We start from the raw sequence: 12,015 nt of genomic DNA on the forward strand, positions 1-12,015 counted from the left end.
GGGTCTCTCCATGGATCTCTAGCGGGGCGCGTCGGCCAAGACCACAGCTGGTGGATCGAATCAGATGCCAAGGACCTTGCCGCGTTTCCGGGAGGAGCGCCATCGAGACTCACCGCGTCTTCTCGTAGCCCGTTATTCTGGCCTTTTTGGACCAGAGTTGCGCTCATACATGGTACGCCGCAGCTACCGTGGCTGGGGCTTGCACTAAGAATGGGGCTTGGGCAGCGCACCCCTCCTTAGCTGAGGCGCTGCCACCGTCGCCGACTCCGAGCTGCGACGCTGCCAACGGAAGATGCGTACCCGGTAGCATTTCGTATTTGCGATGAAGATGCCGTCATCCTCGCTGTGCTGGAGTGTACAGGCATCTGATGGAGGTGTAGATGTTTTGCAGCAGATGATGACTTGACATGTTTTTTGCAAAGGAATGTGCGCTCGCGGACTATCGTAATTCCCGAAAGGCGGTATGGACAATCCATAGATACAAAGTCAAGCGCATGATTGAGTGCTCATGCAGGCTTCTCTCTCCAATTTGCTAGACGTCAAACTGTACATTAATTCCCGGCACACCAACGATTAAGCTTATCCAGCTGGCTGCAATTGAAAGTGGTGCTACTCTGTTATCATCCAATGAGTGAATGGTAGCAATTGATCCATTAGCTCAGCTGAAAGAAGCCAAGGGAGCGATGCTCCATACTCACGTATTCTGCTCGACAGCGGTCAACGCTCTCTTCCATTTCATCTTCGTCTATATCGTGCTCTACATACAACATGCAATATTTAGCCTAGACGTCTACATATCTTCCCTCAAAAAAGCACTTTCGCCGGGTTTGCATATGATTCCCCTTTTATCAATCGTATTGTGTCATGCTCATCTAAGCCAACTTAATGCTCCAGTCTTCTCCAACACGGGCGCGGACGCCGTTAACAGTGGCAAATGCAGCCCTGCCATTCTCAGCAGCGCGGTAATCCACTGTGGCAGACCAGGTGCGCCCTTCAGATTCAACTTGAACCTCTTGGCGGTTCCACGAGGCAGGAGCACCGACAACGATAATCTTGTTGACGTGAACATCTCGCATGGCCTTGAGCCACTTGCCGGGCTTAATCTTTTTGGTATCTCGCCCTTCCGGATCAACTGAAGTGAGAACGTCGCCGTTCAAGCTGAATTTGCGATAGATATATTGGCCGTCCTCATACTCGTAAGAATCACCGTCGTCAACGTACAGCTCTCCTTCAGCCTCGCCGCTCTTAGAGACGGAGATAACCAAGGTGTAGTCATCGAAACGCATGAGGCTGCTCGAACGGCGAGGGATATCGCGACGAGTGATAATGTGACCACCTCGCATTAGCATTGGTATCCGGTCGAGCGGAGCATCAAAAGTGACATGTTTGCCCTTCTGTGTCTTGGCTACGTTGTACGTAGTGTAGTCGTAGTAAACCTCGTCATCAGGAATCCAGATGTCGGTCGAGAATTTATCCTTCTCTACAATTGGCTTAACGAGCAAACCTGTAGATCCCACAAAGAATTGATCATCGATGGCCAGGCCTCCCTCTTCAGACGGATGTGTCCAAAACATCGGCCGCAGAATAGGATCGCCATCCCGGTTTGCGTAGAAGAACATGGTGTACCACGAGGGGAGGAGAGAATACCGCAATCTCAATGCTGCAGTGGCAATGGCGGTATATGGCTCACCAAGCAGGTATGGCTCGCGGCGACGAGCGTCAATATGGGCATGGCCGCGGAAAAAGGGATAGAATGCACCTGCTTGATACCAGCGGGCAAGCAAATCTTTCTCGGGATCTCCAAAGAAGCCTGCGACGTCAGCTCCAGCAAATGGGAAGCCAGAGACACCTTGGTTCAAAACCATGGGAATGGAGCCCTGGAGATGGCCCCAGTCTGCTAGGTTATCACCCGTCCACATGGCACCAAAACGCTGAGATCCAGCATAGAAAGATCGAGTCAACACAAAGGGGCGTCGAAGCTCTCCCTTCTTACGAGTTTGAAGAGCCTCAAAGGTAGCATGGTGAAAGGTCATGCCGTTCAAGTTGTGGACGTCTCGATGTTCCCAGTTGTCATAATGCAAGTTATCTCGAGGCATACTGGTCTCTGGTCCGTCAAAAACCGAAGGCTCGTTCATATCGTTCCAGATAAAAGTATTCTCCATTGTTCCCTTGAACTTGTCGTATTTATACAGAGTCTTCCACCACTCACGAGCTTTGGGGTTGAAGCAGTCGATCCAGTTGGATTGGCCGGGCCAGCAGTGGCCATCGTAGATCTTGCCTTCTTTATCGTGGACTGCAAGATCCTGAGATTGGAGTTGCTCATTGATCGGGTAGTCTTCGGTCTTCTTGATGTGTGGATCAATAATGACCACGAGCTTCCTACCATGGCTATCTAGCTGCTTGCCCATGCCTATGGGGTCAGTGAAGGAGTGGGGATCCCAAGTAAAATATTTGATGCCGTCAGTGTACTCAATGTCCAGCCAGATGACATCATATGGAATCTTGAACTTGTCAAATCTCTTGTCAACGTCTTTAACGTCATCATCAGAGATATAATTCCATCGGCACTGATGGTAACCGATTGCAAATTCCTGCGGCATAGCGGTATATCCGGCCAGCTCACCGTATTTTTTGGTGACATCTTTGGGAGTTGGGCCCAAGAGAACAAAGACATCAAGGATACCACTTTCAGAAATCCAGTGCGTCTGCGTGCTGGTTGGTGTGCCGGACTTTAGGCTCAGGGGATTGCTGCTGCCTTTGGCTTTGATGATATCAACCCAAGTTTCAGCAGCATTGAGCCAGAAAACACCGACGGAAGAATCCTTTCGGTGGGCTTGCATAAAAGGGATTGATCCATAGAGTGTCATGGGGCTATCGAGAATATACTCAAAGACATCGGCATTGTACATGCGATATGGCTCTTGGTAATTGCCCTCGCCGCCTCGGGTTTCCTTGAGAGACAAAGGCCCAGTGTGTTCGGGGATACCGTAAACGTGCTCGTATCCGTGGAATGAAATGTCCAAAGCTATGCTTTCGGGACCACGAGGCTTTGAATCTGTGTTTCCGCCGAAAGACTCATCCCACCAGGTACTTTCATCTTCATCGGTGTTGTTTTCTTCTCCCTCTGGCCTTTCAATCTTTGGTCGCCAATGCTCAACATTGAGCAAGCCACGTTCGTTGAACTTGATGTGAGAGGCGTCGTCCCTTCGGAAGTCGATTTCAAAAGGCGAGAGTCGGATCACGGCCTCGAATTTGCCTTCAGGGCCGTACTTGACATTAATCTGAGAGCCCTCCTGATGGACAATTTCAGCCTTCAGATCGGGCTCCAGACCGCCAACAATGGTCCATTTCTCGGCTTCATTATAACGCTCTTTTCTGGCAATGCTGTTGTGCCTCAACTCTATGTCCTTGTTTTGTCGTCTCTCCTCATCGATGCTGACGCGAGCAACACCCGATTGGAGGAATGAGATTGTAAGGGGCAGTCGGACGGTATCGCCATTGACATTGATAGTTTTAAGGATGACAGCTTGGAGCTGGCCGTCTCTGAGAGTGGGAGATTCGACGACCGCTTGATAAGGAGATACCCATGTCGAGCTCTGGGAAGCCGCGTTATCGGCGTAGGCGCGGTTTCGCTTGCAAAAGCCGGCCTGATCACACTTCTTGAAATCGTGTTCCTTGACACCCACTAAACATCTCGTCATCAGTAAAGAGGTTTTAAATCGCATTATACTTTTTCGTTCATACAGGCTGGCCCAATTAGGCACGAGAATAAGCTCAGAAAGCTGAAGAGCACTGTCCACTTGTGGGACAGTCCCATCGTCAACCTCATGACGAGGGCGAGACCGGGCTAGTAAACAAATGGGCTGTGCGGTACAAAGATTCGCAATTCAATTTACGGCAACGGCAGGCCACATTGGTTCATAAAGAGGTCGGTAATACACAGCCTCATTCAGTCAATCAGCTGAGGCTATGTGATGATGCTGGTGATAGAACTCCTTCCAGAGGCAAGTCTAACAACGCCGTTGGGATTGGGTTGCGTCGTCGAGATTAAGCTATGTTGTCCGTTTGGGACCTCCTCGGCAGCTCTCGATTGGGCATAGCCTGGCAGCCGGGCAGCAAGCTGGAGGGGTAGGCCTCGTTAGATGCATTACGGCGAATAATGCGATTTGATATTTGCTTATGGCGGTCAACGCAGACCGTCGGATCGACACTGTACGTGGAAGCTTTCGAGGTGCGATTAAACCTTGGAAACTTGGAGATGAGATGAAAATTTAGATATGGGATGAAGCTTTTACTGCTACTCTATTGGACTACTGCATGCCTACTTTGAAAACAGCTGCATCAACAGCTGACCTCCAAGGCTCTGAGTTATTCTCGTCCCATCTCGAGCTTACGATTGGCCGCTCCTGACCTGCATATTCCTTTTTTACATGTACGTGAAATCTGCAGTATCCTTCCCATAGCCAAGGTTTTTGCTCATACCAAAACTTTTCAACCTCTGCCTTTGTTAGTGACTAACATCGATACTTCCTTAGTCGAAAGTGTGTTACTACTGCTACTACTGATATACTCCTGCGCCGATATAGACTTCACCCCAACCTACCGCACTGTACAACGCAGCCATCTGTTCTTTACTTGCCCATAAAGCCACCAGCCAGCAAATCATCATGCCTGAACCCCACCACGAGGACCCCGCTTCCAGCCCAAAGTCCACCATTCCGCAGCCAAAAAAGCAGCAGCGACTCAACCCGCTATTGCGGTGGACTACGGTAACGGTAACCCTCCCCCCACCAATTTTCTTCGTCCCGCTACTTCTGGCCGCCATTTACTTTCTCTTCTCTTCTTCCTCTCCTCAAGTTCAACAATCTTGTTCGCTTCAACCCTTTCCACAAGTTCAAACAGCTTCTCTTAGCTCTTCAACTCCAAAAACAGTCACAATGGCCGCCTCTGAGCAGACGTGAGATACCCCGCCACCACCCCCGGATCAGTTGGTGATTTTTTTTTTTTTTTGGCTCGAGTCTAACCTACTCAATAGCTTCATTGCCATCAAGCCTGATGGTGTCCAGGTTGGTTTCACTATATTTTGCCAGTTTGAAGGTCAAGAGTTCTCATGCTAACCTTGCTACAGCGTGGCCTGATCGGCCCCATCATCAGCCGCTTCGAGCAGCGAGGGTACGAGGCAACAACCATATCCGTAAAAAATTATAACAACTGACGAGATCAATTCAACAGCTTCAAGCTTGCTGCCATCAAGCTCACCTCTCCCGGCAAGGCCCACCTCGAGGCTCACTGTTAGTCACTATGCTAAACGCCCACCAAGACGATATTATTTTACTAATGAATCCTTAGATGCTGACCTCAGCGAGAAGCCCTTCTTCCCCAGCCTGATTGAGTGTAGGGTCCCAATCAAGGCCACGAATAAATCGATTCCTTTGCTGACTTTTTCCGTTTGTTAGACATGAACTCTGGCCCCATCTGCGCCATGATCTGGGAGGGTCGTGATGCTGTCAAGACCGGTCGTGGTATGTTGTCTCGATAAGCTGTTCTCGGATCTAACCAACTAACGCATCTGCTTAGCTATCCTCGGTGCCACCAACCCCCTTGCCTCTGCCCCCGGCACCATCCGTGGCGACTACGCCATTGATGTCGGCCGCAACGTCTGCCACGGCTCTGACTCCGTCGAGAACGCCCAGAAGGAGATTGCTCTCTGGTTCAAGGAGGGTGAGGCCGTTTCCTACAAGGCTGCTCAGTTCGACTGGATCTACGAGAAGCCTTAAGCAGTCATTAGGAAGCTTCAAGCATTGCTGTCCTTGCACCATTGGATAAGCTGCATGATGATAGAACAATTAAAAAAATTATGCTGAACTTTGTTTTGTTGCGCCTCCTTCTTTATGGCTTTCGTGTCAATGTAGATTTAGCTCTAACGAGTATTTTTGCAAACCACGGCGTGGCCCAAACACTACCGATGATTCGGATGGGAAGAAGGGCTTTTGTTATCGCATATGCCAGGGCAACCTCGACCAGGATTTTGTACTTTTGTTCCCCATTGTGCCAGCGCTGCACAACATCCTCCACATGTGCGTCCTGGGCCGTGGTCTCGGATGCAGACGTGTCACTATTATCTTCTTGCCCAAAGCCAAACAAGCCTTTGCGCTTGAAATACCTCTCGTACCTCTCGATCCCTCCTTGCACGGACTCTCCAAAATGATCGGTCACATAGGAGATAGGTATGTAGTTGGTATAGTGAAACAGGGAGAAGAGCCCAAATAAAGGTACAATAGCTGTGATTTCGTGTAGAATCATAAACGAAACGACATGCGAAACAGGGGCGTTACGTAGGCCATTTGTATATTTTTGCAGGCGTTTGGGGAGCTTGGACGTCAGGCGGTCGAGGCGCAATATGCCGCTCGCTTCGGTGGACTGAGTTCGGATTGAGGAGTGCAGGTGGAGTGTAGAAGGACGTATTCGTATTGTTGGGCGCCGGTTGAGGAATAGGTGAGCGCGAGACATGACAGGCGAGTTTGTGACAGCAGCGGTTTGTTAGAGTGAAGATTCGGCGTTGGCTGAGCAGCTCCGTCGGACATTTTATGGTGGGGCCGATTGGGATCGCTTAAGCTTCAGTGCTCTTGTTGGGCTCTTTGAACGGGATGACGCTCAAGTAATCGTAGTATTTCTATTTCTAGCAATCTTTAAACATAAATTTTTTTGTTTTAAACCGTTATATAAATTTTTAGCTGCCATATCTGTCCTGTAACCAAAATAACGCCATTGGAATTCCCTAGGTTGAAGTGTCCAGCAGCGTCACCTTTATAGCCTATTCGTAATGCAACTGTCCCTGTATAGCAAAGAACGCCCGACCCAGCATTTTCCCAATATTCTGTGTATAAGTCGTAGTTTTCATAATTTCGTACTGGGTTATCGATTGTTTTCTGTTAATTTGAAAGTTTTTGGTCAGATACACTCCGTTCTTTGTAGCAGGCAGGCTCAAAGTGACTTACAGCAGAGATCCGCTTTAGACCCATCACTCGAGCAGCGGAGTGTTATCTCCAAAAACATCTTGGCCTTTGACCAAAGTAGGCTCCTGCGAAATCTTCTTGTACGGTGTGCCTTTATTGCTGATTTTGGCATATAGATGACTTCTTCCGCCAGCGGCTTTGATCCATCGGTAGCAAGCAACTATCCTTTGCGCCATGCTGTTTGCGTGTGACGGTGGTGTGATAGGGATCGAAAAAGACAAACAGAAAAAAATATCGAGATCTTTAACGAAAATTCGTACCGGAAGTTGTTTTGTTTTGTTTGATGCTTTAGGCCTCCTGGGCTGTTGGGTGCTGTGATGAAAATTAAACTTCTTCCACCAGTGCCATGGTATATATAACTTCTCGGGATGGCACCACGTAAGAACGGTATCGACGCATAAGAAGTTGCCCCCGGCTTTGCTATTTTTGTATAGCCCCTGAACAGGTTCGGTTGGGTTCTGCTGTGTTTGTCTAGGCCATCATACAAGGAGAGCTTCACTTTGGTTCGCCATCCGGACCTGAAACGAGAAACATGCAGGGACTCCTGGCGCTTCGAAACTGATTCGCCAAAAAACTGCCGGGGTCCCAACAGCGGAGACTGCTGGCCAATCAATGCTGCTGACGACGCTGGTCGTGGCAAAGAAGCCATCTGATAAATCATGAGTTGCGCCACGAGAGGAGAGGCCAACACGGAAATGCGCAGCCTCAATGCATACTTGTGTATTGTATCGATCTTACGGTGAAGGCGCGATGATAAAGTACGCGGTATGGCGTGTGTCCCACGGCGTGCTGTGAGACGCACGTGGTCTATAACCTAGGCGCGCGGCATCAAGAGAGACAACTCGATTTTGTACTCAGCATCATTCTACAACAAAAATAGAGTACAGCATTTACACGTTGTGACAAGATCTTATCGTCAGTGCAAGCAAAATTTCTCACTATATCGCCTCTTGTCGTCGTTGTCGATACCTACCTATCTCCTATACCTTGCCTACCCTATCAATTCTATGTGCACTACATGTTTATAGACATGATTTGGCCGCTATCGAATCTGCGACTCAATGTAGTCGCTATTTTCAAGAACTGTGGCATTTTTTTTTTCTGCCTTCCAAAGCAGTACAACGTACAAAGCTAGTAGTGTGAGCGGTGAACCCATCTCAAGCTGGGCTGCCACCTTCCCTCTGTAATGGCATCTTTGACCGCCTTTGCTATGCACAAATTTGGCTTTGGAAAGCGTCAAGATACCATTGCCTGCTACTTTGATCTCATTCAAGATCAAATTCTACGTCACCGGCTCATTTTGACCGCCTCAAGACACTCTTTCTCTCGACATAGGGATCTACCGCAACACACCTCTTGCCTTCATAGCCGGAGATGCTTCCTCAAGTCATTGCAATGACGACTACTGGCGGTGAAATAGACTTTCCAATGATTTTAGAGGGGAAAATGCCCAAGAATTCTCTCCTCTATACCTTTTACTTCGTCTCTTCTGCTTCCTCTTCATAATCTACGGCTACTCGCTCAAGTTTCACGTTCAGCAAACGTACGTCTAGTTCAATCACTCAGCCTACAGTTCTCTAACTCTTTTTTCGTACGACTTCTGTTCGTTTGTCTTGACAATCTCATCGATAATGGTCTTGTCAAAGCTCGCCACTGGCCTTGTTGGCGCTGTTGGTCTTTTCACGGCTGTCAACGCTCAACGATTCCACGATGAGGACCTCATTCTCTGTGACTGTGGTATTGGAGACAATCCCGATCACTCAGAATGGTCTACTTCTCGCCAGATGAACTGGTACCAGGACATCAACTGGCCCAGTTCCGCTTACAAGTACCCTGAAGCTCCCGACATGGCTGTTGAGGTCCCTTTCAAAGAAGGCTGGTATCCCTGGGTTCCTGCTGGTGCAACCGCCACCATGCCTAACGGCGACGTCTGGACCGCATATATTGAAGATGGTACCCCTGATGGCTTCAAAGCTGGAAGTGCAGTCACTACCAAAGAGGGCGGCCAAATGCTCAACTGCTGGGCTTACCGTGGTCGCCCTGTCAGCGCTGCCATCAACAAGACTATCAACGACGATGCCATCTGCTGGAGCGCCTTTGTTTGCAATCGTGACAATCACCCTCCTCCTCGCCCAGCTGACATGGGCTCTCAGACCTCGACCCTAACTACGTCTTCGGCGGCCCCTTCTACTACCTTCTTTTCTGAGCCACCACACACAGTAGTCCCAACTCAGAGCAGCGGAGGCCAGCCTGTGCCAACTTCTACCCCTCTGACGGGTCAGCTCGCTGTCTATTCTACTGTCAGCCCTCGTTTTATTAACTGGCAGAACTCCTGGGGAGCTTTCATCAATAGCTTTGTCTGGGATCAGACTACAGGTAACTGTGTTGGGGGTCCCATAAAAGGGCAGGGTTATACGATCAATGTCGAGTGTGCGGGCGTCAAGATTGATGATGATACCCACATGACCCTCCTTCTCATCAAGGCCCTTCGCGACGTTGGCCTGAAGAGTTTGTGGTTCAACCAGAATCCTGCCATTCCGGGTATCAACGGAACCAACATTACCGCGCCCAGCTGGGTAGTAATGCCCGAGACCTTCACTATTAGAGCCACAGACCTGTCAAGCCGGAATGTTGTCGGTTATCTTTCATACGCTACCAAATATGATGGCTTCCTCAGTGGCCCATGCTCGGCATGCGAGACCGCTCGCTTCAACTCAGACTTCTTCGATCCCATCATTGCTGCCGTGGAGGGCAGCTATCCAGTATACAACAACTTCACCATCGAGGTTCAGTGTAGTCCCTGGATGGCCTGCGCCTAAAGAGTATAGATGGTTTCTCTCCTTTCTTTTTGTAACCGTCGGCATCTACACGCATCAACACGTTACTATCACTTAGTGTGCTGCAATTATCTATCTAAATGACGGAGGATGATGGAGAGTCATATCTTTACACTAGTTGCTCAATGCTATAGATGTATGTATGTTGCTCTAATAAAAACCCATTTTGTTCATCTCCTCTACCGCCGTAGCCGCTCTCAGGGCTACGATGTATCACAGATATCGACCAGCAATCTTGTACACCACCCAGCTTTATGTTTTCTGTCTTTTACTTCATTATTAAGTATGACTAGTGCAATCGTATGTAAGTTCGGTCCCTTCTTATCCATCTGATCCATCTGAGTAGTAATCGAATTGACTGGGAATTTGGATTGGCTTATCGTTGGGGGCATCAGGGTCGGCTTCCAACACTGGCTTCGTCGCCTCATTGATTGGTGGAGGATTGGGGCTCGGTAAAGGAACATCGTTTCTCAAAATAGTCGTCATCTGCTTCGCCCATTCCCACGGCCTCTCCCTACCACCAGGAAGGCTATTAAAGTACTCCCACCCCATGACTCCGCCGAAGCGCTCATGACGTCCTCGAAGCAGGGCCAAGACAGTTGAGAGAAACTCCCACATGACAAACCCATTGCCATTTTCTGGATTTGTAATGAGGCCAACTACAACCTTTTCGGCGGGCCAGCCTTTACGGAGAATCATTTCATACATGATGGGGTTGCTCATATCACCCCAGCCAGAGTAGAATTGAGTATTGTACCATGCGATTTCTTTGCCGCGCATGACTTCAAGAGCCTCATAATCGAAACCACTTAAGTTGCTCCTATGATCAAGAAGGGCGGCAGCGACGGGAGCCATAGTGATAATAAAGCCTTTGCCGAAATCGCTTCTTAAACGGTCAATGAGATTGATGATGCCGCCCAATGACATCTCCTCTTCAACGTCTAGATCTAGGCCGTCGAGGCCCCTTGCACGTATGATGTCTCGCAGAGGAACGTAATATCTTTCAAATTGCTCGCTAGAGCCATCTAGCCGCGTGTATGATCCTTTGGCTGCTCCGCCAAGCATGCCCAAGACTTTAACCCCGGAGGCCTGGAGAATACGGAGTTCGGCCCACAGAGTCTCGAAGCGAGGATGATGAGGAGGATGATCATTGAGCGTGATGTGATTGGGATCTTCGTTGAGATGAATGGCGGCTAAGATGACGTGAGTTAATGAGATGCCCGGCTGAGTGAGAAGTGGTAGGACGGATATGGGTCTGCCGGCAGAATCATGGTGGGTTTGATAGTAGGTTATGATCCTGGGGAGTGGGTTGGGGGCCTGTTGGATTGGAGGCATGGGGACTGAATATGAAGGGTTGAGTAAGAGAGTTGGAACAAGGTGCAGTATAGATGGTTGATGACAGTATGATGTTGAAAGAGTGAAGATGAGCTGAAAGTCAGTTTTCGTGAGGTCAACTGGAGGTATGAGCTTTGGTGGGGCGCGAAACCCCACTATCATTGACGCCCCTCAGCCTTGATGAGAGCGGCATTACGAGGACCGCAGCTGACATGCTGTCGGTATTTCTCTCTATATTTATCTCATTATGCGATTGATTTGTGTAGTATGATAAAAATTCCAGATTAGTTACCGAATTGCTCATCGTGGCAATTATGCGCCTCAAGTTAATCACTACCATAAACTCGAAGCTTAAAAGTCGACGAGATAGTCTATCTATACGTTATATGCGAACGGCTAGAAAAATCCGCGAACAAGAAAGAAATAGATAGGTAAGGATGGAAATCTCATTGTATAGGGTAATTTTTTCATTGATACATAAAAGGTAATAAATTACCAATTTTAATGACTAATTATTTATCTTGAGTGACTATTATAAGGCATTTTCGCCTTTGTCACTTACATTGCTTCTATCTAAAGCATCTGCTAATCTATTCCTCAATTCAAATCTTCCGCGTCGCCACTTAATCAAGCCATCGCATAAACAGTAACCTCGAGCAGAGAGCGCAGTCAAAGCCTAATGGAAACGGGCTGCTAACATAACGAATATCGGCTAAGAGAGATGCATTTCAAAACCGAAAAACTCTCCTCTATCACAAGGATAATTTTTGACTCGATGTGGCTGAGCGTTACTCCAAATTCAGATAGGCGGCCTCCTTGAGATATGC

The 12,015-nt window shown here is 48.6% G+C and overlaps 5 protein-coding genes across 5 annotated transcripts; 2 read left to right on the forward strand and 3 right to left on the reverse strand.

Annotated features, from left to right (window-relative positions):
• Nucleotides 1-431: 431 nt before the first annotated feature.
• TrAFT101_008690 (uncharacterized protein) lies at nt 432-4,108 on the reverse strand. Its single transcript, XM_024899867.2, has 2 exons — nt 3,745-4,108; nt 432-3,685 (listed from the first exon to the last, which is right to left on the reverse strand). Exons 1-2 carry the CDS (start codon nt 3,827-3,829, stop codon nt 873-875), a joined length of 2,898 nt encoding a protein of 965 aa, XP_024761893.2. The 5' UTR covers nt 3,830-4,108; the 3' UTR covers nt 432-872.
• An 829-nt stretch (nt 4,109-4,937) lies between these two features.
• NDK1 (nucleoside diphosphate kinase) lies at nt 4,938-5,777 on the forward strand (the record flags this gene model as incomplete). The annotated part of the gene is made up of 7 exons (XM_024903725.2): nt 4,938-4,957; nt 5,036-5,066; nt 5,129-5,172; nt 5,233-5,291; nt 5,350-5,394; nt 5,457-5,522; nt 5,578-5,777. The coding sequence occupies 7 exons, from the start codon at nt 4,938-4,940 to the stop codon at nt 5,775-5,777; spliced, it is 465 nt and encodes a 154-aa protein (XP_024761892.2).
• Nucleotides 5,778-5,889: 112 nt separating this feature from the next.
• Nucleotides 5,890-6,539, reverse strand: TrAFT101_008692 (uncharacterized protein; the record flags this gene model as incomplete). The annotated part of the gene is made up of 1 exon (XM_024899829.2): nt 5,890-6,539. Exon 1 carries the CDS (start codon nt 6,508-6,510, stop codon nt 5,890-5,892), a length of 621 nt encoding a protein of 206 aa, XP_024761891.2. The 5' UTR covers nt 6,511-6,539.
• A 2,108-nt stretch (nt 6,540-8,647) lies between these two features.
• Nucleotides 8,648-9,835, forward strand: TrAFT101_008693 (uncharacterized protein; the record flags this gene model as incomplete). The annotated part of the gene is made up of 1 exon (XM_024906569.2): nt 8,648-9,835. One exon carries the CDS (start codon nt 8,648-8,650, stop codon nt 9,833-9,835), a length of 1,188 nt encoding a protein of 395 aa, XP_024761889.2.
• Nucleotides 9,836-10,174: 339 nt separating this feature from the next.
• Nucleotides 10,175-11,188, reverse strand: TrAFT101_008694 (uncharacterized protein; the record flags this gene model as incomplete). The annotated part of the gene is made up of 1 exon (XM_024907928.2): nt 10,175-11,188. One exon carries the CDS (start codon nt 11,186-11,188, stop codon nt 10,175-10,177), a length of 1,014 nt encoding a protein of 337 aa, XP_024761888.2.
• Between the last annotated feature and the right edge of the window lie 827 nt (nt 11,189-12,015).

The sequence above is a fragment of the Trichoderma asperellum genome, chromosome 5 (genome assembly GCF_020647865.1).
Source record: "Trichoderma asperellum chromosome 5, complete sequence".
In the NCBI taxonomy this organism is placed as follows: domain Eukaryota; kingdom Fungi; phylum Ascomycota; class Sordariomycetes; order Hypocreales; family Hypocreaceae; genus Trichoderma; species Trichoderma asperellum.

Coding starts and splice junctions, on each gene's coding strand:
- TrAFT101_008690 (XM_024899867.2), bottom strand. CDS start 3,829: ATGAGGTTGACGATGGGACTGTCCCACAAGTGGACAGTGCTCTTCAGC. Junction 3,686..3,744: donor GTGCCTAATTGGGCCAGCCT/GTATGAACGAAA, acceptor CGAGATGTTTAG/TGGGTGTCAAGGAACACGAT.